Below are 25,745 nucleotides of genomic sequence, written 5' to 3' on the forward strand. Positions count from 1 at the left end.
CTAAAGCCAAATGGAGGCTTCAAACACAGAGGTTTAAATATTAGGTGCACAGAACACAAGGTGACTTTTATATATATTTTCTTGTTAACAAGAAAAAAAGTAAGGATTTTTAAGTCTGACATATTGCACACTCTCTGACATATTGCCAACCTCTAATCTGAACTGAGCACACAGATATGTCATTCAAAAACCTCACAAGTGTGTATGAACTCATCTGCAAGAGGGGCAGAGTACTTTTCTTTTTCTTTTACCAAGTTCATTGCCTGAAAATAATGACTAACCCCATTATTCGTATGATCACCAAGATGCATAGCACATCATGGTAGCAAAGGACATTACTTAAAAAGTTAATAATAATGTCTGAAGTTTACAGCTTTTGGGTGAAATTATCAACCCAATTCTCTATTACAGCCACATATATCCAAAGCAATTTCAATATAGCTAATACAGCTTTCTGTGAGATTATTTTATTTCTGCTATATTCCTAATTGTCTCTATTTTTGCTAACATGGGGCTGATTCCACTCTTAAGAAAGTTGGTGTAAATCATGAGTAATTTCAATGGAGCCTTGACAGATGGCTTATTTCTAGAAATGATGGTTAACTTATTTTTAAAATATTATTACTCTTGCTTTGATTACGTCTGGCTTGAATTATTAAATTTAAGCCAGAAGTAATCAAAGCAAGAGTAATATTTTAAAAATAAGTTGTTAGTTCCTGTTTTGATTAAATTAAGCAGTTACTGAATTAAATAGAAGGCACTCGCCTACATTTTCCTATACAGATTATGATGTACACTGAGTCAGAAGTAAGAATGTGTCCCTTTCCATGAAATCCTGTGCATATACACACTAATTAGGAACTGGAAAAACCTTGAAAATATTTCACTACATTTTTAACAAAGCCCGACCCACGTATTGTAACAAGTGGCACTAAATGTATAATTATACAAGAACATGAACCAGCAGGATTTCCTACTTATTGAGCATCCCAACCTTTTCATTTATAATAATTTTATTTAGTGATAAATAGGTCACAAGTGAATCAGGAATTATATACACTCAAACAACTCTGCTAGGATAATATAAGAATTTGCTCAGTGTGGGTGTGTCTAGATTACTAGGTTTTTTCAAAAAAACTTCCCCTGCATCTAGACTGCTGCCGCGTTTTTTTCCGAAAGTAAATAGAAAGAACTCGGCAGTTTTTTCAACAGCGGTAAACCTCATTGTACGAGGAATAACGACTTTTTTTTAAAGTGCTCTTTTGAAAAAAGGCACTATGTAATGCAAACTATGCTTTTTCGAAAGAGAACATCCAGACCGCCTGGGTGCTCTCTTTTGAAAAAGCAGCTTGCTTTTTCGAAAGTACTGGTTATAGTCTAGATGCTCTTTTTCGAAAGAGGCTTTTTGGAAAGTATCTTTTGAAAAATCCTCTTTCGAAAGAGGCTTGTAGTCTAGATGTAGCCTGGGGGTTTTGTGGCTCAGTTTTATACAGGCATGTTGCTTATTAGCAAAGATGCTTCTCACTATAAAGAATGGGATTAAGTCCTTTTAGAGACCTCTTGGTTAGTGCAGAGCATCAAATCCATGCCTTCTCCACTGCTATGCTCATAAATAGAAAAACATGGGGCCAAATATGCTACTGGCAAAAAGGAACAGGAGCAATTCAATTCATGTACATAGGATTTATTCAGTGGCTCTTTTTCTAAAGATGAAAGATTATTACAAGAACTTTAATTCTGTGTTAATTCAAAATGTAACTTCTAGTAGTCACAGTATTGCCTGCCATTCTCAACAAATGCCTAGAGAAACGTACACGGCTCTGAAATGAAAGATTTTCCCAAGTTGGCTAGTGGCTCTAAACTAGAATCAAAATGGGTTGGGGAGAGAACAATATTGTTCTGTACACTGTGTTTCAAGCCCATACATACTGCAGGCAAACGTGGCCATGGACAGAATTTGGACCTTAATAAGATTGATACACTCAGTATCTATCTTTTGGGAGTTTGGAGGATGCGTTACACATATGACACATATTTCTGTTTCATCTTATCACTAAAAAGATCACTCATCTTTCAGCAATAATAAAACCTCTGATGACTGTATTTTGAGTTGTATTATATTTCAGTGGTGGGATTTTAAAAGAAATCTACAGCAACAAATACTAACCTGTACAGGCTCTCCATCTACTTGAACCTGTCCTGCTATTTCCATCATATCCAATGCCAGGTGGCAGATAGATCGTGCATGATGAATGCATGGCTCTGGTAGACCACTCACTGTCATATACTTGTCTCCAACTGTTTCCACCTATCAAAACACGTACGGCAATTATGCATTAGAAAGCTTGAGCTACTATGGAGTTTCCTTCAAAATTGTGAACACTTTATCTTTTTCCACATTCCTAACACAGCCTTGAAGAATCATGTAGATAATTCCTTAACATTAGTTAGGAAACTCAGTATCCATTGATGAATTGCTTATTCTATCTTTATTTGCCAAAGAGTACTTATTTTAATGATTGCATGAATTTATTTCATTGTGCAGTGCTCCAAATAAGAGCTCTTTATTCTGTATGGTGTTAAAACTAGCATTGGACATGTTCTTTTCTTCACTGAGGATTAAATCCATACCAAAGTTGTAATAATGTCTGAATTTCAATGGACTGTACAGATATTTTATTTATTTTATGACACTACCTGATAGCAAAACAGTAGCAATGCCCACAAATCTCATATTTACCTTATAAACAAATGGATTCCTTCGTGAATCAGTTAGAATGTCAAATCTTGTGTAAAGGTCATTTAAAAGATTAACAATTTTCATGGCTCCTTCTCCAGAGGCATGTTTACTGCAGAATGCATTGAATCCAACAATGCCACTGAACAGAATGGTCACGTTATCATACCGCTTAGCTGGCACAGGCCGCTTGTGTCTCAGTTCATTTGCAACAGATGGAGGAAGCACAGAATACAGCAATCTAGACATGTAAAATAAGCAAAGGATATGAAAGAGAGAGAGAGAGAGAGGGGAGAGAGAGAGAGAGAGAATATTAATGCAATACTTAAATATGACCCAAATATTTCCCTAACGTGTTATTATACAGTAGTCATATCCAACTGTTAGTGATATGGGCTTATACTGAAGTATCTACTCCTTAAACAGCAGGATCGGATATGCATCTGTACGGTTCATACGGTTAAAGCTATTACATTACAAACACACATGCTAGTAGATTAAAATTACCATGTAACTACCAAGAAATATGTTAGTAATTCTTTTATCACAATCTGTTAAAGAAACCTGGTATTACCTATTCCTATTCCTAAAGTACATTGGCCAGATCCTCAGCTCATGTAACTTGGTTTTGCTCCACTGATTTCAGTGGATCTTCACCAATTTACACTATCAGTGTATCTGGCCCTTATGGTTTATTACATTTTTTTTTTAAATCGAACAGTGAATAGGACAAAAAGAAACCAGTGTGTATTGTAAATCACCATGCACATTAAAAACTAAATCCTACACATAAGACCATATTCTACCCTCATGCTCATCCCATACAGCTTTTCATCTGTCCCTGTACAGAATTCAGACTCAGCAATTTGCCAAAGCACTAACTGTTCATTGCTTAACAAAAATATCTGATAGTGACACAGATTAAATGATACTACTTTGGAATCTAAAATTTTGCATTTTAAGGTTCTGGGAGCCTGTAAATATTACAGGTTAAGAGAGACATGAAAGTTAAGAAGAAACAGGAGGAGAAAGATAAGGAACAAAAATAAGAATAATGGATTGATGCACTTTCCCAAAGAATAATAGTTGGAATTCTCTGAAATTATTTGATTTAAAACACATCAAAGTGCACAGTCTCAATTACTGGACCTACTTAAACTGGTTTAAAACACATTCCCGATCTTCCTACACAATGCTAAACTCTCTTGCAGGTGATAGATATGGGCATGTCTGCACTTGGAAATGATTTTGAAATAACTTATTTTGAAATAACTACTCCCAAAATAACTATTTTAAAATAGCATGTCCACATTACAGGAAGTCTCAAAATTAGTCCGAGGCAGGCTCCCGTTATTTTGGAATAATGTCCATTATTCCGAAATAACTGTGAGAGCATTTACGCAGCTAGTCTATTATTTTGAAATAATTTTGAAATAATTGGCGGCTTATTTCGACATTTGTAAACCTCATTCCATGACGAATAACGCCTCTTCCGAAATAGCTATTTCAGAATAGCAGTAGTGTGGATGCTCCACTGCTGCTATTTTGAAATAGCTCCTTCCCCAGGCCATTCAAAATAATTACTCCTCACTGCTTCCTGGGGTAGTACATAGACATTAGAGGATTCTGCTTTGGGCTTTTTCCAGAATTTCCTGTAGTGTAGATGCACTATTTCAAAATAAGCTATTTTGGAGTATTTCTTCCAGAATAGCTTATTCTGAAATAATGGTGCAGTGTAGATGTAGCCTTAATGTGGACAGGCTACCTCGATTTAGAGCCCCAGGAAGCACTAGGAAATGATTACTTTGAATGACTCTGGGAAATAGTTATTTCGAAATAGCAACAGTAGAGCATCCACATTACAGCTATTTCGAAATAACTATGTCAAAATAAGCATTATTCCTCATTGAAAGCTGGAGTTACTTAAAAAAAGCCGGCACCTTATTTTGAAATAATGGGCTTGGTAATGTGGACACTCCACTTGTTATTTCAAAATAACTCCCTAGTGTAGACCAGGGCTATGACTGTGGTACCTTCTGCATGTGTGGCAAAAGGGCAGGGAAGGGAGTACAAGGCGTTTTTCCTCTCTCAATTATGCAATGGCACACAGGATATCTTGCAACTTGGTTCTTACCATCTCTGAGTACAAAGAAGAAGATAGAATTCTAGCCAGGTACAGGCAGTCCCCGGGTTATGTACAAGATAGGGACTGTAGGTTTGTTCTTAAGTTGAATCTGTATGTAAGACGGAACTGGCGTCCAGATTCAGTGGCTGCTGAAACTGACCAGCGGCTGACTACAGGAAGCCCGAGGCAGAGTTGCTCTGCCCCAGGTTTCCTGGAATCAGCCTCTGATCAGTTTCAACAGGCTGAATCTGGATGCCAGTTCCGACTTACATACAGATTCACCTTAAGAACCCCAGGCGTCCCCAAGTCAGCTGCTGCTGAAACTGATCAGCGGCTGATTCCAGGAAGCCCGGGGCAGAGCAACTTTGCCTCGGGCTTCCTGTAGTCAGCGCTGGTCAGTTTCAGCAGCAGCTGAATCAGGACGCCTGGGGCAGAGCAGCTGGGGTGCTGCCGGGTTGATCCAGTAGCGCCCAGAGCGGCGCTGCGGGACCAACCGGCAGCTCCCCAGCTGCTCTACCACAGGCGTCCGGAGAAAAGCCTGGACTGCTGGGGAGGGAGGGGGGAGTACTAGCTGCGCCCCGCCCCCAGCAGACCAGGGAGACACGGGCGGGGGACCGAGACGCACCACGGTCCCGCTGCCCAGGTCCTCTGTGGCTTTGCTCCCCGTCTCCCTGGTCTGCTGGTCTGCTGGAGACCAGCAGACCAGGGAGACGCGGAGCAAAGCCACGGAGGACCCGGGCGGAGGACCGCTGCCCGCGTGCTCCCCGGCTTTGCTCCCCGTCTCCCTGGTCTGGGGAGACGTGGAGCAAAGCCGCGGAGCACGCGGGCAGCGGACAGCCCGGACGCACCGCGGCTGTCCCGCTGCCAGCGTCATCAGAGGCTTTGCTTCCCGTCTCCCTGGTCTGCTGGTCTCCTGGGAGACGGGCAGCAAACCCCATTCGTAACTGCGGATCCGACATAAGTCGGATCCACGTAACTCGGGGACTGCCTGTATATCAAATCCAAAAGAGAGATTTTAATGGGACTACTTGCATGAGCAAGGGGCTACTTTCATAAGTAAAAATGTGATGGCTGAATCCTATTTCTACACTAAATTTTAAACTTCTGTCATTTTTGCTGTAACTCTGTTCTGACAACCATGGGTAGAATTGTTTCCTCTTCTGCCTCTAGACTATGATTCAGTTTTCAAATAAGAAAATCAAATTTCTTGTACCCTGATTGTGTTTTCTGTCATGCTCAAATTCATAATTAAATGTTCCATATGACAGATCATGAATTCCTTAATATTTTATTATTTCTCTCAGTGTTATTTCAAATGAATTATCTCCTTTATTTACAGGCCCCAAAGTAAATTACAGAGTGATTTCTGCATCACTGGCAATTTGTCACTGGCTCGTCCTAATGCAGCTTCATTAAGATGTTTTCCTGGATCACTGCTTGCTTAGATCATTTCTAAAGTTATGGATACTGTTGGTTCACTTTAGTTTTTAGCTCTCCACAGCAAAGAAGGGACTGTTCTTCAGTTTTCTGTGTGTGTGGTATTCTATATTGCAGCTGCTGAATGAGAGCCTTCATTATATATTATAAAGAAAAAAGAGTTTGTGCTCTCTTTGCTCTGCAATTACCAGCATTTTTTTGTTTTTGTTTCAGATTAAAACTAGAAATTAATTCTTACGTGTCTGTCTTTTTCTTTTCATCTTCTAGGGCTCTGAGTGTGTGCTGAAGTCTGTCTGTGAGGATCTCCAGTTCTTGAGTTAGTTTGTATTCCTCTCTGAACTGCTCTCCCAAAAGAACTAGGTCACGGGTAGCATCATGCAATGGAATGTCACTCAAATATAGCCCCCTTCTGGTTAAATCATCCAAGTTCATCACACTGTTATACAGAAAAATGTACTTTATTATAAATGAAATGCACATTAAAATAAACTTGCCTAAGGAACTCTTTAAAATACTGGTTAGTAGAAGTAGTGGGGTTAAATGGGTAAACAGTGAGCTAATATTGTTAATGAAACTTTTGGAAATGAGGTAAAACAAGTGGCTTCCATCATCTATCTTGTAATTGTATGCATTAATGTATATATTTATGTGTAATACAGCACGCTGATTAAAAATTACAAACAGCAGCAATGTTAGTGGAACCTACTGGTTAACATGTGTTACCAGTATCCACAAGTACCTGTTCCACATAGGATATAAATGTATTATGTAGAGGACTGATCCTTTAACTCAAACTACACAGGTTCATGCTTTTAGCTCTGAAGGTCCTTTGTCAAAATGAAGATGATAGTTGTCACGCTAGGACATGGAGTCCATTACATAATTTATTTTCTAAATTAATTTTTCAAGTGATTTTTAAATATCAGTGCATCTCACTGTGAAAATTGCATTGAAACTATTATACATCACCAACTGAGAAACTGATTCCTAGTTCTTCTTAGTGTTATAAAATTCAAAACCCAAATATCATGATTTATTAAGCCACTCAGTTAATGAGATGTTCTGCTTAAAAATAGATGGGATATTATGACCCAAAGGTTGAAATGAATAATTTTTAAATGCACCATTCTATTCTCTATGTGCAACCCACTTATAACAATGAGCTTGCACTACTATAACATAGAACAGAATCTGTTCCAGTGAGTTTTATACACATTTAGTGACACTTGCAATTTGGTGGCTATTCAGCAAAGTATTTTTATTACTTAAAGTACCTTGGAGAACAAAGAAAGAGAATACTGTCTGCTTCAGGTAAGTAGATCATTTGACCTTTGAGGCGTAAGCAGCTGATTTCCGTGCCAGTTAGATCATCTTCACACTCCAGCTTTTCTACATCCAACAAACCTTCCTTTTAATGAAAAAGTAGTAATAATTAAATAATAATAATGATTCCTGTATAACTTCATCAAACAAAAGTGCGCATGAAAACAGACACATGTAAACCTTCACTAGAGGTAAGCTCAGGATGCCTGGAATCAATCCATAAATCATAGACTACATTACACTGAAGATCAAATGAACTAGTTTCTTGAACTTGCCAACTACAGTATTATTAACTTATCTAAAGCTTCCTATATCCATTACTTGCTCTTGCCATCCCTATTACTCGACACTTTTTTCTGATTTCTTCACAATTATTTGATACTTAAGCTTATGCTGACTTTCTTTCATCTCCATCATGTTTTTGTTACTTGCCTAATGTTGACACTGACACAGCATGCATGCACTTTGCTGGTTTTGTCCGCCTTTTTCTGTTAGACGTCATCAAACTGGTGGTCTGATCCTGTCTCGGCATATGCAACATTTAAAATACAAAGACACAGCAGGGGTAGGTCTGGGAATCGACAGTCTTGGCTCATGCCAGATCCCGGAATACTGTATTTCTGCCTTTTAAATGTAGTAAGAACCACCCAGCTCTCACAACATTTAAATGCAGAGCCGCAGCAGGGTTAGGTATGGGACCTGGTGCGAGCTGGGACTGAACAGTTCTGACTCGCACCGGATCCCAGGGTATGTCTACACTACAACATTAATTCGAACTAAGCTAATTCGAACTAACGGATCCAGACTAAAAAACTAGTCCGAATTAGCGTTTTGCTAATTCGAACTAGCATGTCCACATTAAGTGGACCCTGAACCGGGCTTAAGGATGGCCAGAAGCAGTGCCGGCAGGGCATCAGAGGAGGACTTAGAGCGTGGAGATGCTGTCTCAGGCTAGCCGAGGGCTGTGCTTAAAGGGTCCCGACCCCCACCCCGGACAGACAGTTCTCAGGGGTGCCCCGCTTGCAAAGCAGTCCTGGCTTGGAGTGCCCTGAGTGCCCACACTGGGCACATCACAGCACTCGGCCATCAGCCCGGCTGCACTTGCCGCAGGCTGCCATCTGGGGAGAGGCGGCAATTGGGGGGCTGCAGGAGAGCTTCCATCCCCAGAAGCCCGCAGAGCCAGTCCAGTCCTCCCCATCGGGGGCTCGTACCCCATTCCTCCCTCACCTCCTTCCACTTACCCTTCCCTAGCCCCTCTTCTTGATGTACAAAATAAAGATAACGTGTCTTCCAAAATGGAATCTGTCTTTATTGAACAAAACTGGAGGAGACTGGGAAAAGGAGGTGGGAGAGGGGAAGAGAGAGGCTGGGAGAGGGGAGGGCAACTAAAATGATCAGGGGTTGGGAACAGGTCCCATATGAAGAGAGGCTAAAGAGACTGGGACTTTTCAGCTTAGAAAAGAGGAGACGGAGGGGGGACAGGATAGAGGTCTCTAAAAGCATGAGTGGGGTGGAGAGGGTGCATACAGAAAAGTTCTTCATTAGTTCCCATAAAGAAGGACTAGAGGACACCAAAGGAAAGGAATGGGTAGCAGGCTTCAGACTAGTAACAGAAAGTTCTTCTTCACAAAGCAAAGAGTCAACCTGTGGAACTCCTTGCTGCAGGAGGCTGTGAAGGCTAGAACTAGAACAGAGTTTAAAGGGAAGTGAGATCAAGTCATGGAGGTTGGGTCCATGGAGTGGTATTAGCCAGGGGGTAGGAGTGGTGTCCCTGCCAAAGGTTTGTGGAAGGCTGGAGAGGGATGGCACAAGACAAATGGCTTGGTCACTTTCTTCGGTCCATCCCCTCCAGGGTTCCTAGGGTTGGCCGCTGTCAGCAGACAGGCTACTGGGCTTGATGGACCTTTGGTCTGACCCAGCATGGCCATTGTAAGCTCAGGGCTCAGGGTCCGGGGTCTCAGTGGACCCCCTTGATTCTCTTGCACACCTGCTCCTGGGTGGCCAGGCTGGCAGCTCTCCTGCCCTAGCCGGCCACTTTCCTGTGCCTAGTGCGGAGATCGTGGATGAGGTCCACGATGTCTGCACTAGCCCAGGCGGGTGCCCGCCTCTTGCGGTCCCGGGCAAGCTCCCGGGAGCCGCCAGCCTGGTCCCGGGAAGAGGGGGAGGGCTGGGGGGCATCGGGTGGGTGGCTCAATCCGTGCCAGGTGCAGGGTCTGCTGTCTGGGTGCTGGCAGGCTTGCACCTGGCACAGGCACCGTAGCCAGCCCGTGCCACTTTAAGGGGTCTGGGGCCGGGAGGAGGCAGACGAGTTTCCCTGGTGTTGGCCAGAGTGGCCACCAGGGAAAGCTGGGGAGGGCTAGCCTCCCACTAGTTCGAATTAAGGGGCTACACACCCCTTAATTTGAACTAGCTAGTTCGAACTAGGCTTAATCCTCGTAAAATGAGGTTTTCCTAGTTCGAACTAAGCGCTCCGCTAGTTCGATTTAAATTCGAACTAGCGGAGCGGTAGTGTAGTGCCTATTAAAGTTATTTCAAACTAACGTCTGTTTCTTCGAATTAACTTTGTAGTGTAGACATACCCTCAGACTGCTGCAGCTCCGATTCCCTTCCAACCCCTTCCCCTCCACACCATGGAGATGGTGCTGGGGGAAACAGCTCCTGTGTCCATCCCCGCCTTGCTGCCTCTGAGACAGAGGCAGCAAGGGAGAGGGAATGAAACTACTCGAGTAGTGGATTGATTACTCAGTAAGCCTAGGCTTATCAGGTATTCAACTACTTGAGTAGTCGGGGGGAGGGAGGAAGAGGTGGAGGAGAGAGAGAGAAAGAGAGAGAGAGAGAGACTGTGTCTGTGTGTGTCCAAACAATGATATGCCTAAATACTGTACTCCCAAACTATTGCATAGTTGCTTCCCTTCCAAAATCAGGAGCAGCGGCTGTCATTCAGTTACTTCTAGTGGAAGGCTGCATTTCTGCAAAGTCATTTATTTGTACAGGATCATCTTTTATAAAGAAGACATTATAGACAGAGCCCTGCACACATAAAAGTTATCCAAATCTGCATCTACAAAAAATTATTCACAGATATTTGCATCCACATCTGTGGATATCCGCCTATATAAACCAGATATCCTCAGATTTGTAGGATTCTAGATACAAAATGTGTATCCACATCCATATCTACAAAAATGAGCCATGGAGATCCACGTGCATATCCATGCATGCAAATACCCATGATTTAAAGCGGATATCTTTGGATTTGCAGGGCTCTGATCATAGGTGCAAAAATACGCACCATCCTGTATCTGCTCCTACAGCCTATTCTAACAACAACATATGAATTCATGAATCTGGCTTTTTCTTGGCCCAAGACACAGAATGGGCTCAGGGCTTACTACTGTGCAAAAGATTTTTGCTGAAGGCCTTTGAGTGTTCTCATATCTCTGTAAAATTACTTATGCAAAAGCCAGATGAATATTATTTGATTACCTTGCTCCTCAATACAAAGACAGTGTTGATGTGTGAGAGGATCCCATGGAAACTAATATCAATATGAGGCCGAACCAAGGAAAAAACTGACAATAGATTGCAGTTTCCTGGCAGAAGCTAAAACATAAACAAGACAAAAAGAAGCTCATTAGCTCAGGAAATAAAGGATTTTTCTACAACCAGAAAATATTCACATAGTGAGTGTATTTTTCACTGCATATACAACATAAGGTAGAAGAGTTTTACAGTTATTGACCTAAAGAATGCAGGTATAAATTTTTTATATAAAATATTAGACTAAATTATGGTTTATCACAAATAAATATGAAAATATAATATCACTTGAGTCTTGTTATTAAAATAATATCTAAAACACTAGTAACAGCTGCCCACATAAGACAATGGTCTGACCTGTGGAAGGACTCTGTATATAGCATTGCCACACTGTGTGACCACCAGGTCTCTGTCAAATATTATGTGGAAAGGAAAAGCCTTGCAGAAAGTGTAAGGACTGATGCGGGACTCCTGGGTCCCATTCTCTTCAAATCTGTCAAGGTCTTCATAAAAGTCCTCTTCCTTAGACTCTTTCTCTTCTATTAAAAATTGAGTGTGGTCACACTCTCCATTTCTTTGTTGAATGACCTGGACAAAAGAAGAGAAAGACTGCAGGAAGCAATAATCTCCATCATGTGTCAATAACTGCAATTCCATTGCAAAGACAAGAACACAGTTAGAGAAAATAGATACATAAATACCAAAATAATGAGTTCCAGCTCTTACATTAATTCAGTATTTCCGTATAAATCTCCAGTTTTAAAAAGTTTCTACAAGTGAAGGGGGAGGGGGAAGCATTTATTTGTTAAAGCACAGTGGCTCTTGGGACTAACTGAAGGCCATTCAAATATAAATTGTAAATTCTAAATTAAACAGATATTTCTGCACCAACTGAAGATCCTGAAAATATGGAGTCATACTCAGCCATAGATTATGCTTAGCTCTGCTGGTATAGCCCAGAAGACAGGAACCCTTGTGAGGGAAAGTCCCCCTGGAAGGTTTTGCATTGCCCAAACCACCTCCACCTTTATTTCTGTGGGGGCCTGCAGCTGGTCAATGGATTCCCAATGGTAGATAATGCTGTCAGGGGAGAGATCATGGCTAATCTAAGGATAGACTCATGCAGCACATGGCTTTGGCAGACTTCACTGCCAGGGCTCTTCAATAGTATAATACTTCCCTCCCCTGTTGAACTTCCAAGAAGAAGAAGAAAACCAACCAGCTACCAATTCCCAACCCTTCCTTTGTTGGAGATGCACCAGATAGCTCAAGGAGGGGTAATTAGAACTTGCACCAGTGAAGGTAGATTAAGTCTATGATGTCTGGCAGAACATAAATATAATAGTAAATAGCTGGCTTATAACAAAGAACTAGCTCCCCATTACTCCTCACTTTGTAGAAATAAATGAAAGAAAAGCATGTGGCTATTCCCATTTGTAACTCAATCTCTGTTATTATAGAGCAAGGCTTTAACAAACTAAAGTATACACAAGTGTGAGCCTTTAACAAACTATATGCGGTTTTCTTTTTTAACAAATTGTTATGACATGTGAGAATGTGTTGATTGATGCAGACGCAGTAGTGAAATGAGGACAGACATATCCATGGAATTAAGCAACAGGCCTCAGCTTTTATTAAACTTTTACTAGAAAGGCGTGCTTTTCCCCCATCATACATATCCTTTAACACTAAACACTTAACTGGTTCCAGGTCAGGTTTGTAAGGCACCAAACCATCTAACCCCAGCCTACTTTTAGGACTTAGCTCTCTCTGAGTCCTAGCAAACCTTGGAAGATTAACAGGCTAAAGGAGCACTCAAGGACAATAAGATCATTGTGGAAAAACTAAATTAATTCTTTGCTTTGGTCTTTCTGGCTGAGGATGTGATGTATATTCTGAAACCTGAGCTATTCTTTTAGGTGACAAATCTGAGGAACTGTCCCAGATTGAGGTGTCATTAGAGGAAGTTTTGGAACAAACTGATAGACTAAACAGTAATACGTCTCCAGGACCAGATGGCAGTCACCCAAGAGTTCTGAAGGAACTCAAATGCAAAACTCCGGAACTACGAACTGTGATTTGTAATCTATCCTTTAAATCAGCTGCTGTATCTAATGACTGGAGGATAAATTAATGTGATGTCAATTTTTTAAAAGGGCTCTAACGGTGATCCTGGCAATTACAGGCTGGAAAATCTAACTTCAGTACCAGGTAATTGGTTGAAACTATAGTAAAGAACAGAACGGTTAGATACAAAGATGAACATAATTTGTTAGGGAAGTGTCAATGTAGTTTTTGTAAAGGGAAATCATGTCTCACCAATCTACTAAAATTCTTTGAGGGGGGGTCAGCAAGCAAGTGCACAAGGAAGATCCAGTGAATAGGGTGTACTTAGATTTACAGAAAGCCCTTGAAAAGGTCTTCTTACCAAAGGCTCTTAAATAAAGTAAGTTGTCATGGGATAAAAAGGAAGGTCCTCTCATGGACTGATAACTAGTCAAAAGAAAGGAAACAAAGGGTAGAAATAAATTATTAGTTTTTAGAACAGAGAGAGGTAACTAGAGGCGTCCCCCAGAGGTCTGTACTGGGACCAGTCCTATTCAACATGTTCATAAATAATCTGGAGAAAAGTGTCAACAGTGAGTTGGCAATATGCATATTGGAAAACCTAATCCCATCTATACAAATAAAATGATGAGGTCTACGTTAACTATTACCACTAAAGAGAGAAATCCAGGAGTCATTGTAGATAATTCTTTGAAAACAGCCACTCGATGTGCAGTGGCTGTCAAAAAAGCAAACAACACATTGGAAATCATTATTTGTCCCTTTTTAAAATAAGAGAAAATATCATACTGCCTCTATATACATCCACAGTACACCCGATCTTGAACACTGTGTGGAAGTGCAGTTGTTTTAGCTCAAAAAAGATATACTGGAATGGGAAAATATCAAAAAAAGGCAACAAAAATTATTTGGGGTATGGAATAGCTTCCATAAGAGTATAGATAAAGAAGACTGGGACTTTTCAGTTTGGAAAAGAAACATCTCCATTGGTCACACCGTCTACTGGGAGCAGAGACCAGCAGATCAGCAAATGCCGATGTCTATCCGCATCCATAGGTAGACATTTGTAACTTTGCAGGGCTCTACCCATATTCAAGTTGTGATCCAGTATAATCCCAACTCCTTTTCCGCATTACAGCTGCTTCGCCAGTTATTCCCTATTTTGTAGTTGTGCATTTGATTTTTCCTTCCCAAGAGTAGTACGATGCATTTGCCTTATTGAAGGTCATCTTGCGGATTTCAGACCAATTCTCCAAATTGTCAGCATCATTTTGAATGTTAATGCTATCCACCAAAATACTTGTTACTGCTCTTACCTTTGTGTCATCTGCAAATGTAATATGTAGATACTCTCTAGTCTATTAGTGACTCTATTAGATATATCCTCTTAGTTTGATAGCAAACCACTGGTAACTATTCTCAGAGTGCACTCTTTCAATCAAATGTGCATCCAGTTTACTGTAATTTCAGGTAGATAAATTTCCCTAGTTTGCTTATGAGATAGTAGTCCTGTCTAAAAAAATATAATCATGTAATTCAAGATTGTAACATAATGAATATACCACTCCTTTAACTTCTGGCTCTGTGTAGCAGTTCCATTCTCCTCGCCTACCCAGCCTTCAGAATTAAACACATAACATGTAATTAAAGATTGCATAATTAAATAATGTATTAAAATGCATATAAAATCATGCCTGGAATGGAAAAATTGAATAAATAAAAGTTTCTCATAACACAAGAACTAGGGGGTCACCAAATGAAATCAATACGCTGAAGGTTTAAAACAAGCAAAAGGAAGGATTTTATCAGTGTTCAAAAAAGAACTAGATAAATTCATGCAGAATAGGTCCATCAACGGCTATTAGCCAGGATGGGCAGGAATGGTGAGCCTATCTTCTGTTTGTTAGAAGCTGGGAATGGGTGACAGAGATCACTTAGAATCATAGAATACTAGAACTGGAAGGAACCTCAAGAGGTCATGAATTCCAGTCCTCTGCACCCATGGCAGGACCAAGCAGCTTCTAGATCATTCCTGATAGATGTCTATTTGCTCTTAAATATTTCCAGTGATGGAGATTCCACAACCTCTCTAGGCAATTTATTCCAGTGTTTAATCACCCTGTTAGGAAGTTTTTCCTAATGTTCAACTGAAACCTCCCTTGCTGCAATTTAAGCCCATTGCTTCTTGTCCTATCATCAGAGGCCAAGAAGAACAATTTTTCTCCCTCCTCCTTGTGACACCCTTTTAGATACTTGAAAACAGCTATCATGTGCACTTTCAGTATTCTCTTTTCTAAACTAAACAAGCCCAATTCTTTCAGCCTTCCCTTATAGGACATGTTTTCTAGATCTTTAATCATTTTTATTGCTCTTCCCTGGACCTTCCCCAAATCTTTCTTGAAATGTGGTGTTCAATACTGGACACAATACTCCAACTGAGGCTTAATCAGTGCAGAGTAGAGTGCAATAATTACTTCTAGTGTCTTGCTCATAACACTCCTGTTAATGAATCCCAGAATCATGTTTGCTTTTTTTGCAACAGTGTCACACTGTTGACTCATATTCAGCTTCTGTTCCACTATGACCCCTAGATTCCTTTCAGCAGTACTCCTTCCTAGTCAATTGCTCCCCATTCTGTATGTGTGAAGCTGATTGTTCCTTCCTAAGTGGAATACTTTGCATTTGTCTCTGTTAAACTTCATCTTCTTAACTTCAGACCATTTCTCCAGTTTGTCCAGATTATTCTGAATTGTGACTCTACCCTAAAGCATTTGTAACACCTCTCAGCTTGGTATCATCCCCAAATTTAATAAGTGTACTCTCTATGCCAATATCTAAATCACTGATGATGATATTGAACAGAATAGATCCTAAAACAGACCTCTGCAGAATCCCACTTGTTATGCTCTTCCAGCATGACTGTGAACCATTAATAATTACTCTCAAAGGGTATGTCTACACTACAAAGTTAGTTCGAACTAAAGTTCGAACTAACTTTCATAGGCGCTACACTAGCGCTCCATTAGTTCAAATTTAATTCGAACTAACGGAGCGCTTAGTTCGAACTAGGTAATCCTCATTCCACGAGGATTAAGCTTAGTTTGAACTTACTAGTTCGAATTAAGGGCTGTGTAGACCCTTAATTCGAAGTAGTGGGAGGCTAGCCCTCCCCAGGTTTCCCTGGTGGCCACTCTGGCCAACACCAGGGAAACTTGTCTGCCCCCCTCCCGGCCCCGGACCCCTTAAAGTGGCACGGGCTGGCTATGGTGCCCGTGCCAGGTGCAAGCCTGCCAGCACCCAGCCAGCAGACCCTGCACCTGGCACAGATCGAGCCACCCACCCGATGCCCCCCAGCCCTCCCCCTCTTCCCGGGACCAGGCTGGCGGCTCCCGGAAGCTTGCCCGGGACCGCGAGAGGTGGGCACCCGCCTCGGCTAGTGCGGACATTGTGGACCTCGTCCACGATCTCCGCACTAGGCACAGGAAAGTGCCAGCCAGGGCAGGAGAGCTGCCAGCCTGGCCACCCAGGAGCAGGTGTGCAAGAGAATCACGGGGGTCCACTGAGACCCCCGATCCTGAGCCCTGAGCTTACAATGGCCGTCCTGGGTCAGACCAAAGGTCCATCTAGCCCAGTAGCCTGTCTGCCGACAGCGACCACCACTAGGGACCCTGGAGGGGATGGACCGAAGACAGTGACCAAGCCATTTGTCTCGTGCCATCCCTCTCCAGCCTTCCACAAACCTTGGGCAGGGACACCACTCCTACCCCCTGGCTAATACCACTCCATGGACCCAACCTCCATGACTTGATCTCACTTCCCTTTAAACTCTGTTCTAGTTGTAGCCTTCACAGCCTCCTGCAGCAAGGAGTTCCACAGGTTGACTCTTTGCTTTGTGAAGAACAACTTTCTCTTACTAGTTTGAAGCCTGCTACCCATTCCTTTCCTTTGGTGTCCTCTAGTCCTTCTTTATGGGAACTAATGAAGAACTTTTCTGTATGCACCCTCTCCACCCAACTCCTGCTTTTAGAGACCTCTATCCTGTCCCCCCTCCGTCTCCTCTTTTCTAAGCTGAAAAGTCCCAGACTCTTTAGCCTCTCTTCATATGGGACCTGTTCCCAACCCCTGATCATTTTAGTTGCCCTCCCCTCTCCCAGCCTCTCTCTTCCCCTCTCCCACCTCCTTTTCCCAGTCTCCCCCAGTTTTGTTCAATAAAGACAGATTCCATTTTGGAAGACACGTTATCTTTATTTTGTACATCAAGAAAAGGGGCTAGGGAAGGGTAAGTGGAAGGAGGTGAGGGAGGAATGGGGCACGAGCCCCCGATGGGGAGGACTGGGCTGGCTCTGCGGGCTTTTGGGGTGGAAGCTCTCCTGCAGCCCCCCGATTGCCCTCCTCTCCCCAGATGGCAGCCTGCAGCAAGTGCAGCCGGTCTGATGGCCGAGTGCTGTGATGTGCCCAGTGTGGGTACTCCGGGCACTCCAAGCCAGGACTGCTTTTCAAGCGGGGCACCCCTGAGAACTGTCTGTCCGGGGTGGATGTCGGGACCCTTTAAGCGCAGCCCTCGGCTAGCCTGAGACAGCATCTCCACGCTCTAAGTCCTCCTCTGATGCCCTGCTGGCACTGCTTCCGGCCATCCTTAAGCCTGGTTCAGGGTCCACTTAATGTGGACATGCTAATTCGAATTAGCAAAACGCTAATTCGAACTAGTTTTTTAGTCTAGATCCATTAGTTCGAATTAGCTTAGTTCGAATTAACTAATTCGAACTAAGTTAGTTCGAATTATCGTTGTAGTGTAGACGTACCCTAAGAATGGTTATCCAGCCAATTAAGCACCCACCTTATAGTAGCCCCATCTAGGTTGTATATGTCAAATTTATTGATAAGAAGGTCATGTGAGACCACATCAAATGCTTTACTAAAGTCTAAGTATACAACATCCACCGCTTGTCTCTTATCCACAAGACTCGTTATCCTATCAAAGAAAGCTGTCAATTGATCTGACATGATTTGTTCTTTACAAATCCATGCTGGCTGTTACCTATCGTCACCTTATTATCTTCCAGGTCTTTGCAGTATTGTTTAGCAGCAATATATTGGAATATATTAGGCTCAATTCTGTCTTCACTTCTGGCCTAATGCAAGGTTTATTAACATCAGTGAGATACTCCCCCATTGACTTCAGTGAACATTAAAACTTATACCCTGAGCAATCCTATATATTTCAGTGAGGCGTAAATCAAGACTGAAAGCCATAGTTCCTAGTCATGTTCAAAAAATCCAGTTAACCATACAAAAACCTGGATTCAAGAATGCATTGTACATCCCTTTTAAAAAATAAACTAAAAGTCTTAAAATATACAAGATCAAAACACAGAAAAACAAGACTTTAGGGCTACGTCTAGACTGGCATGATTTTCTGGAAAAGCTTTGTGCAAAAGGGACTTTTGCCCGAATGGGAGTAGCATAGTATTTCCACAAAAAGCACTGATTTCTTACAGTAGGAAGTCGGTGCTTTTGCAGAAATTCAAGCGGCCAGTGTAGACAGCTGGCAAGTTTTTCCAGAAAAGCGGCTGATTTTCCGGAAAAACTTGCCAGTCTAGACACAACCTAGGAGTTCTGAGGTGAGCAGATATATCTTGAAATGTTCCAAAACACTCTGGACATTTAAACTAAAGATATTGGCACAAATTATTATGCACCACAAATGCAATCACTTAAATACATAGCATATTGAGAGGTCTTTCCCCCTCTCTGAATCATCATAATTCATGTGTGTTAACAGCACAGGCAAGAATGTTACAAAATTTGCTTCCCATTTTTGCATGGAGAAACAATGTGTAACAGGCTCATCACTTATAAAACCATCTTGTAGTCTTTAAAGTGCTACATAGTTTTTCCTTTTGTTTTTGTAAGATCAGACTAACACGGCTACTTCTCTATTATTGTTCTCTTCTGACATCGGGAGGGTCTAAGGATCTCAAAATGCTTTACACACATCAAAGAATTAAGCCACAAATATCTTAGAAAACACTCATATAACTACAAGTCACCATTTAACACAGAGAAAAGGTGTGATAGAGTTCTTTGGACTCCCAGTCTTGTGCATTACACACCAGCCCATCCTTCCTTTCTGCAGTCCTATAAAAGATGTCATTAACTCCCTTTGTCTATCTGGTGGATTAGTTTAAGCTTCATGCTGCTCAGTATGTGCATTATCAATGTGGAGCGCCAGCTCTGCAGTGGAAGGATTTGTAGCAAGCAGTCACAGCTGGAGAGCCTAGAATATATATGAGTTCGGAAATTACTTGTTGCCACATGAAGGAAAACAATATCTGTGAATTTTTGAAAGTGCCAGTGAGGCTTAGACTTTTGTTTTTTGTGAATTCAGAGTTTAAGTGACCACTACCCCTTCATCTTCCAAGAGATCATTACTCTGTATTTGAAAGAAGTAAAGAGGCTATAGCCACACTGTAGTTAGATAGTATTGGTGGTTCTGAAGGGAAGGAAGGGTTTCTCTTTATTGGCCACAAAATGTTTTGTTTTGTTTTTTGATAGGGACAACTGGGCCGCTAGAATTTAACTGATTAACCTCTTCAAAAATCCATAGAGGTATCATCTTCATTAAAAACATTAGAACATAAGAACAGCCATACTGGGTCAGACCAAAGGTCCATCTAGCCCAGTACCCTGTCTGCCGACAGTGGCCAATCTCAGATACCCCAGAGCGAGGGATCACAACAGGAAATCCTCATGTGATCCCTCCCCTGTCACGCACTTCCAGAGAAACAGAGGCTAGGGATACCATTAAACTAGGTCTTCCAGATTATCATTTCCATTGATGACTTCCATGGGATTAAAGCCTAGAATTTGGATCCCACTTCTAAGAAATCTCATGTATCACAACCAGGAAAACTTGTATAGCTTGGGTGAAAAACTTTTCTTTTTGAAAGCAAATAGTTTGGAAACTATTTTTTAAATCTCATATTCCAAGAAAATTTGCAGTTGAATACTATATCTTCCAACTACATGAATAATATCACCTCACGATAGTCTCTCTAGTTCTCTGCTGTCATGCTGAACCTCTTTACAGGTTTACATCTTTTCTTATCGGTAACAAAGCCATTAAAAACAATCAACCAATAAATGCTTGGATTCAGTATAAAACACTAGCCATAAAAGACTAGCAATTGGCAATCTATTTTTAGCTTTTTATACTAAACATCTCAGTAAAGCAATTTCATTCACCCAAATCTCCAATGTGCTGCATCAGCATAGGAATCAAAGAGTGTGGGTGAAAGCAAATGCTAATTGCCAAAGTCCTATCATATTGAAGGAGGTATCAGAATGACTATATCACAGTGTTTCTTAAACTTTTTAAGACCGAGGAACACCAAACAATTTTTTTATGAGAAACACCAAGGATTTTTTGTTGACGGGGAAAAAAAGGGGTGGGGGGGAGTTACTGACCAAAAAAAAAAAAAAAAGGATCACCTGCCCCTTTTAAGGGCGGCCATTTTGAACTCTGTTCTCTGTGGCATACCAGTGTACTGCAGAACATAGTTTAAAAACCACTGCTATATCATATACACTTCATATATCTTGAGTCATCTAGCTAGGGCTGAGTTGTGACCTTACACAGACACAGCAACAGCAAGCTTTCAGTTTAATAAAGGCAGCATGCTACTGTGTGGAAGTGCTGTGCTAATCTCTTAACCTTTATAGAATGTAAACATGTCAATAGCAGCACAAAGATACAGTCAGAAACACAATGTAGAATACTGACTTTGATGTGAGCACTTAACAGGCAGCACCGTGAAAGGCAACTGCAACTCATCCATGTATAGAAAGAGGGAACATCTCCATCACTGAATATAGAGGAAATGTAAGAAACAAACAAGATAATTAAATGCCTCAGCCAAAGCCCATTGAAGTCATTGGGAGTTGTTCAACTATTTTCAATGCACTCTGGATCACATCCTAGATTACAGTGTATTCAGCTGCCTATTAAAACTGGAGACAAGGTTAGGTATTGTTCTGGAATCCTCCATAAAGAATTTAATAGAAAACTATATCCTTTCTGTTGATTTTAAAGAATTGAATGGAATATTATATTACCACAATAAAATTTTATAGGATTATTCAAAACCTATAGAACGGATTATATTCTCTGTTAAATTGTACAGATTTTTATAGTAGTTTCTATACAACCCTATTGATTTCATACTAGTTAAATTTTATTAACTTTTTCTGTATGTACCATGTCCTTTTGCTTGTGTGCCTTCTTTAAAATTAAACTTCTGAGTATTTAAACATGCATCTAAATTCTGCATTCAGCTTCACCCAGGCAAATATAGGCAAAACAAACTGAGCCAAATCTTCAGATGACATTTATGGGGTCTGGCCCAAAATGACTGACCTAATATCACTGGTATAAATCTCGAGCACATGAGGACAATGTCTTATTATTATAATCAAGTTTACAAGCCACAGAATTCCAACATTATGTAAATATTTCCAAAGAAGATGCTATCAAAGCTTGATAAATGAGAGATCAGCATCAGCAGTGACAAAGCCAGGAGTCAAGTTTAATTCTTCTCTTTTCCCTGTGTGGTTTTAGTTGGTAAGTGATATCAATCTGCTAAGTAGAAGAGCTCAATCACTATGGTAACTACAGTTAAAATTCAGACAAATTGTCCTTCCAGCTTCAAAGAGAGTATCTAGCTGTTTCTGCCCCCTGAGTTTTGCAACCAAATGCATCTTCAGAATATGTCCCTACTTAGCTAAATGAAAAGTCTCAACACTACTGAAGAGAATGACCATTTTGAAAATGTCTTAAGTCTGGTCCAAGTAATTGGAAATATTGCCCAAGAGTACTTGAAGCCCTCTTTGCTTTGGAAAAATCAGAATAATTTTAGAAGTATTTATTGGCTTATACTGTGGATCTCATATGACAAGACATGTATTTCAGCTTTATGAAATGCAAACATTATTGCAACTGATCTACATACATTCACCTTCTGCAAAAACAGCATCTATATAAATGTTATCCACTAAACTTTAAAAGAAATAAAGCAAATAATAAATACAGTCTTACATCAAACATGTTTAATCTTGATCCCACTGGTTTCATCTACTGTTGTGTCTTAGAAAAATTGAAGAGGGGCACCATTCTTCAGTTTATGACCATATATACAAATTCAGTTGAAATTTAGGGTACATCTACACTGTACGGCTATTTCAGGATACCAGAGTTATCCTGAAATAGCTACCCCATGTCTGCACAAGCCACCTGTTATTTTGAGATATTTTTCGAAATAACGGGCACACTTTCCTGAAGTTACAATCTTTGCCAAAGTAAAAACTGTGTTTTTCTTCAATCTTTCTTTGTCCTTGTCTCTTATGTGATTGGCAGGGTCGGAGCTGTGTGTGTCTTAGCCTTTGCAACCAGAAGAGTTAGAATCTTGAATTTGTTTTTAAAATACATGAACACTTAGAGTCTCTCTCGATCACTGTTTGTGGCAAGGGATGGATTGAACTGCAAATTTCAGAGCTGTACACTCTCAGAAAACAGAAGATGATGGCCATAGTAAACCACCACATAGGATCTAATGACTTAATGAAACAAAACTATTTATACTGAAAATCACTTAAAATTTGCTATAGATTTCATAGAAACTTGATGTGTGTGACCTGAATGAGCAATTTCCTTGCAGACATAAGCAGAACTATCCATATACAAAACCTCTACGCAAAAAGAGACTTAATATTGTGCATTATCTTTTATTCTTTCAACCAACAGATTTGTTTTAGCATTTGCTCTAACACCTATAAAAAGCTCAGATGATAAAGTAATTAAATGTAAAAAAGGGTAGCCATCCATTTGGCAGTAGGATGGACACTGAATGGACACTATCCTGCATTTAAGCTGTGATTACCATGGAAGGAGTGGCCATCAGGGCACCTGTGCTTTTCCCTCTTTCCTCTTCTTTTGAAAGAACTCCCTCTTCCCCGTCCACACACATTTTTTTCCAAAAGAGCTCTTTCAGAAGAAGGCCTCTTTCTTGTAGAAAGAGGTTTACCAATGTTGGAAAAAACCCCGTTCTTTTGTCATTTTTTTTTTCAAAATAATGTGATTGCAGTGTGGACATAAATTAAGCTTTTTTGGAAAAACCACTTTTTTTTTGGAAAAACAGTGTTTTTTTCCGAAAAAACTTTGCAGTGTAGACATACTCTTGCTAATCCATTGACAAGAGAATTTATATATATAAAGTAAAGCTCATAATTTGTATCTGATTGGTCAAGTTCTGTCAGTATGAATGGAATCTTGAAAGTTTAATAGATTCCAATTATACATATGGCTGTCATTGATCATAGCAGGGGTGGATGGGACATATTATGAATCACATAAAAGAAATATGTTACTAAAAGACGGAACATGGAAACACTAAGCAAAACTTGGTATGTGGAATTATGGTAAAAATATACAACTGATTGTTTATGGCCTTATTTTTCCAAGTGATTTTTGAAGTGTTTATTTGGAAAATATTTGTGCGGGGAGGCAACAGCTTTATTGGGCCCCTAGAGGATGGCTCTGCCCTCCCAGAAGGGGTGGGCCCTTGGGTGGAAAGAACGGACGGGGAGGGCAGCCATCCCTCATAGCCTCCCAGAACGCACCATGCCCCCTCCCCACTCAGCCAACCCTTAGCACTGTCCAGAGCGTACTGTGTAGTGTTACAGCAGCAACTAAAGGGTCTAGGGTTCCAGCTGCTGCCACAGCTACAGTGGTTGAGAGCCTCAGGCCCTTCTGAATCACCGGGCCCCAAGGCAATTGAGTCCTCCTCCCACCCCCCACCATTGGCAGGCCTATGTGTGTGATTAATGTTTGACCATTGGTGTATATATATATATATATATATATATATATATATATATATATATATATATATATATATATATATACACACACATACACTTTGTTTTCATGAATAAGCTGTGGCCGTGATACTGAGGGAAAGATTCTGACCCATCATCTCAGACTAAATAGCATCTTATTCCATAAATAAATGCCACTGAAGTCAGTAGGACAATTCGTGGAATAAGGTGCTATTTAATGCAATTAGGGGTGTCAGAATTCATCTTGCAGAGCCAGAGAAAAGTTCATTTGAGGATGGAGGCCACATGCCATTTTAAAGTAAGCCCCATTATTTGTTACAATTAGGAATAATGTTTCATTAACAAATCAACAAATGTGAAGTGCAATTTATTCAGTTCTTATGGTATGTAAACAGTGTGTACATTTCACAGTTTAGAAGTACATGACTACTGATTAATTTATAATAAGGACTTTATGCCTCTGGTTCTCATAATTTGGAATGTCTTTGGATTTAAATTAAATGCTATGTACAGTTATAATAGTTTAGACTGATGTTGGTCAGTTTATTTTTAATATCAGTTCAGTAATGAAAACACTAAAATAAGGAATGCTCTTTTGAGGAGATAATGTTAATGAGAAAAAATAAATCCACTTTCAATATTTATTCTCGTTAGTGTATTTATTGTGCCTGAAAAGTGCTAGATTGATGTCTGTGGAGATGAACATCCTCTTTCCCTCCACAGAACAGGATGAGCAGTATTAATGCAAGCTTTCCAACATTACTCCCACTCCTGTCTCAACACTGGTCTGGAGGAACCCCCACTTCCAGTGTGGAGCAGGTTGCTCATTTCTGCATATCTGTTCATTCATCAAAGGTCCTCTAGAATGCAAACTGAGACCACCACTCTGAGACGAGAAATTTCCATCACTACAGGTTGGACCTCCGTGGTCCGGCACCCTCAGGACCTGACTGGTCCCAGATGAGGGATTTTTCAGGACCAGGGGAGGTCATTACAGGCCCCTACACCAGCCCTCCCCATGCCAGCCCTCCCACTGCCAGCACCCACTTCCTGGTTCCCCCCAGAACCTAGCTGAGCTATGAGCAGACTCCAGGCACTCTACCTCTCTGCCAAAGTCCCATGGAGCTGCATGCCTCCCCACCCCGCAGCCCAGATGAGCCACAATTTGGCTTTCAGGCCCCCACACCCTTGCAGCATGCCAGGACTTTGCTCCTAGAACATCCATGGTCATGCCAGACCACGGATGTTGCCAGACCAGAGAATCACGGATTTTAGAGGTGCAACCTGTACAAACTTCTGTTGGATTTAACAAGAAACCCAAAACCTAGACTCCAGCTTCTCATTACCAATCTATTGGTCATCCATTCCCCAATAAATATATCATACGAGTTAGATAATGTTTTTCCTTTTAATTCAATGAATAATTCCACCAAGGACAGGACAAGAAACAATGGGCTTAACTTGCAGCAAAGGAGATTTAGATTAGATATTAGGAAAAACTTTCTAATTAAAGGATAGAATTCTGGAATAGGCTTACAAGGAGGCTGTGTAATCCCTGTCACTGGAGGTTTTAAAGAATAGGTTTGACAAATGCCTATCAGGCATGGTCTAGGTTAACCTGAT

At 40.9% G+C, this 25,745-nt stretch overlaps 1 protein-coding gene across 2 annotated transcripts in view; it reads right to left on the bottom strand.

Annotated features, from left to right (window-relative positions):
- The window catches only part of GUCY1B1 (guanylate cyclase 1 soluble subunit beta 1), a 69,547-nt gene that overhangs the window by 10,020 nt on the left and 33,782 nt on the right, over positions 1-25,745 (bottom strand). For both annotated transcript variants that reach the window (XM_075930115.2, XM_075930114.2), the window contains exons 6-11: positions 11,520-11,750; positions 11,109-11,225; positions 7,574-7,707; positions 6,538-6,735; positions 2,741-2,978; positions 2,168-2,308 (exon numbers count right to left, since the gene is read on the bottom strand). In XM_075930115.2, the coding sequence (XP_075786230.1) occupies positions 2,168-2,308; positions 2,741-2,978; positions 6,538-6,735; positions 7,574-7,707; positions 11,109-11,225; positions 11,520-11,750 (1,059 nt within the window). The remainder of the gene's footprint in view (positions 1-2,167; positions 2,309-2,740; positions 2,979-6,537; positions 6,736-7,573; positions 7,708-11,108; positions 11,226-11,519; positions 11,751-25,745) is intronic.

This window comes from Pelodiscus sinensis, chromosome 4, assembly GCF_052426305.1.
Source record: "Pelodiscus sinensis isolate ZL-2025 chromosome 4, ASM5242630v1, whole genome shotgun sequence".
Taxonomy (NCBI): Eukaryota; Metazoa; Chordata; order Testudines; family Trionychidae; genus Pelodiscus; species Pelodiscus sinensis.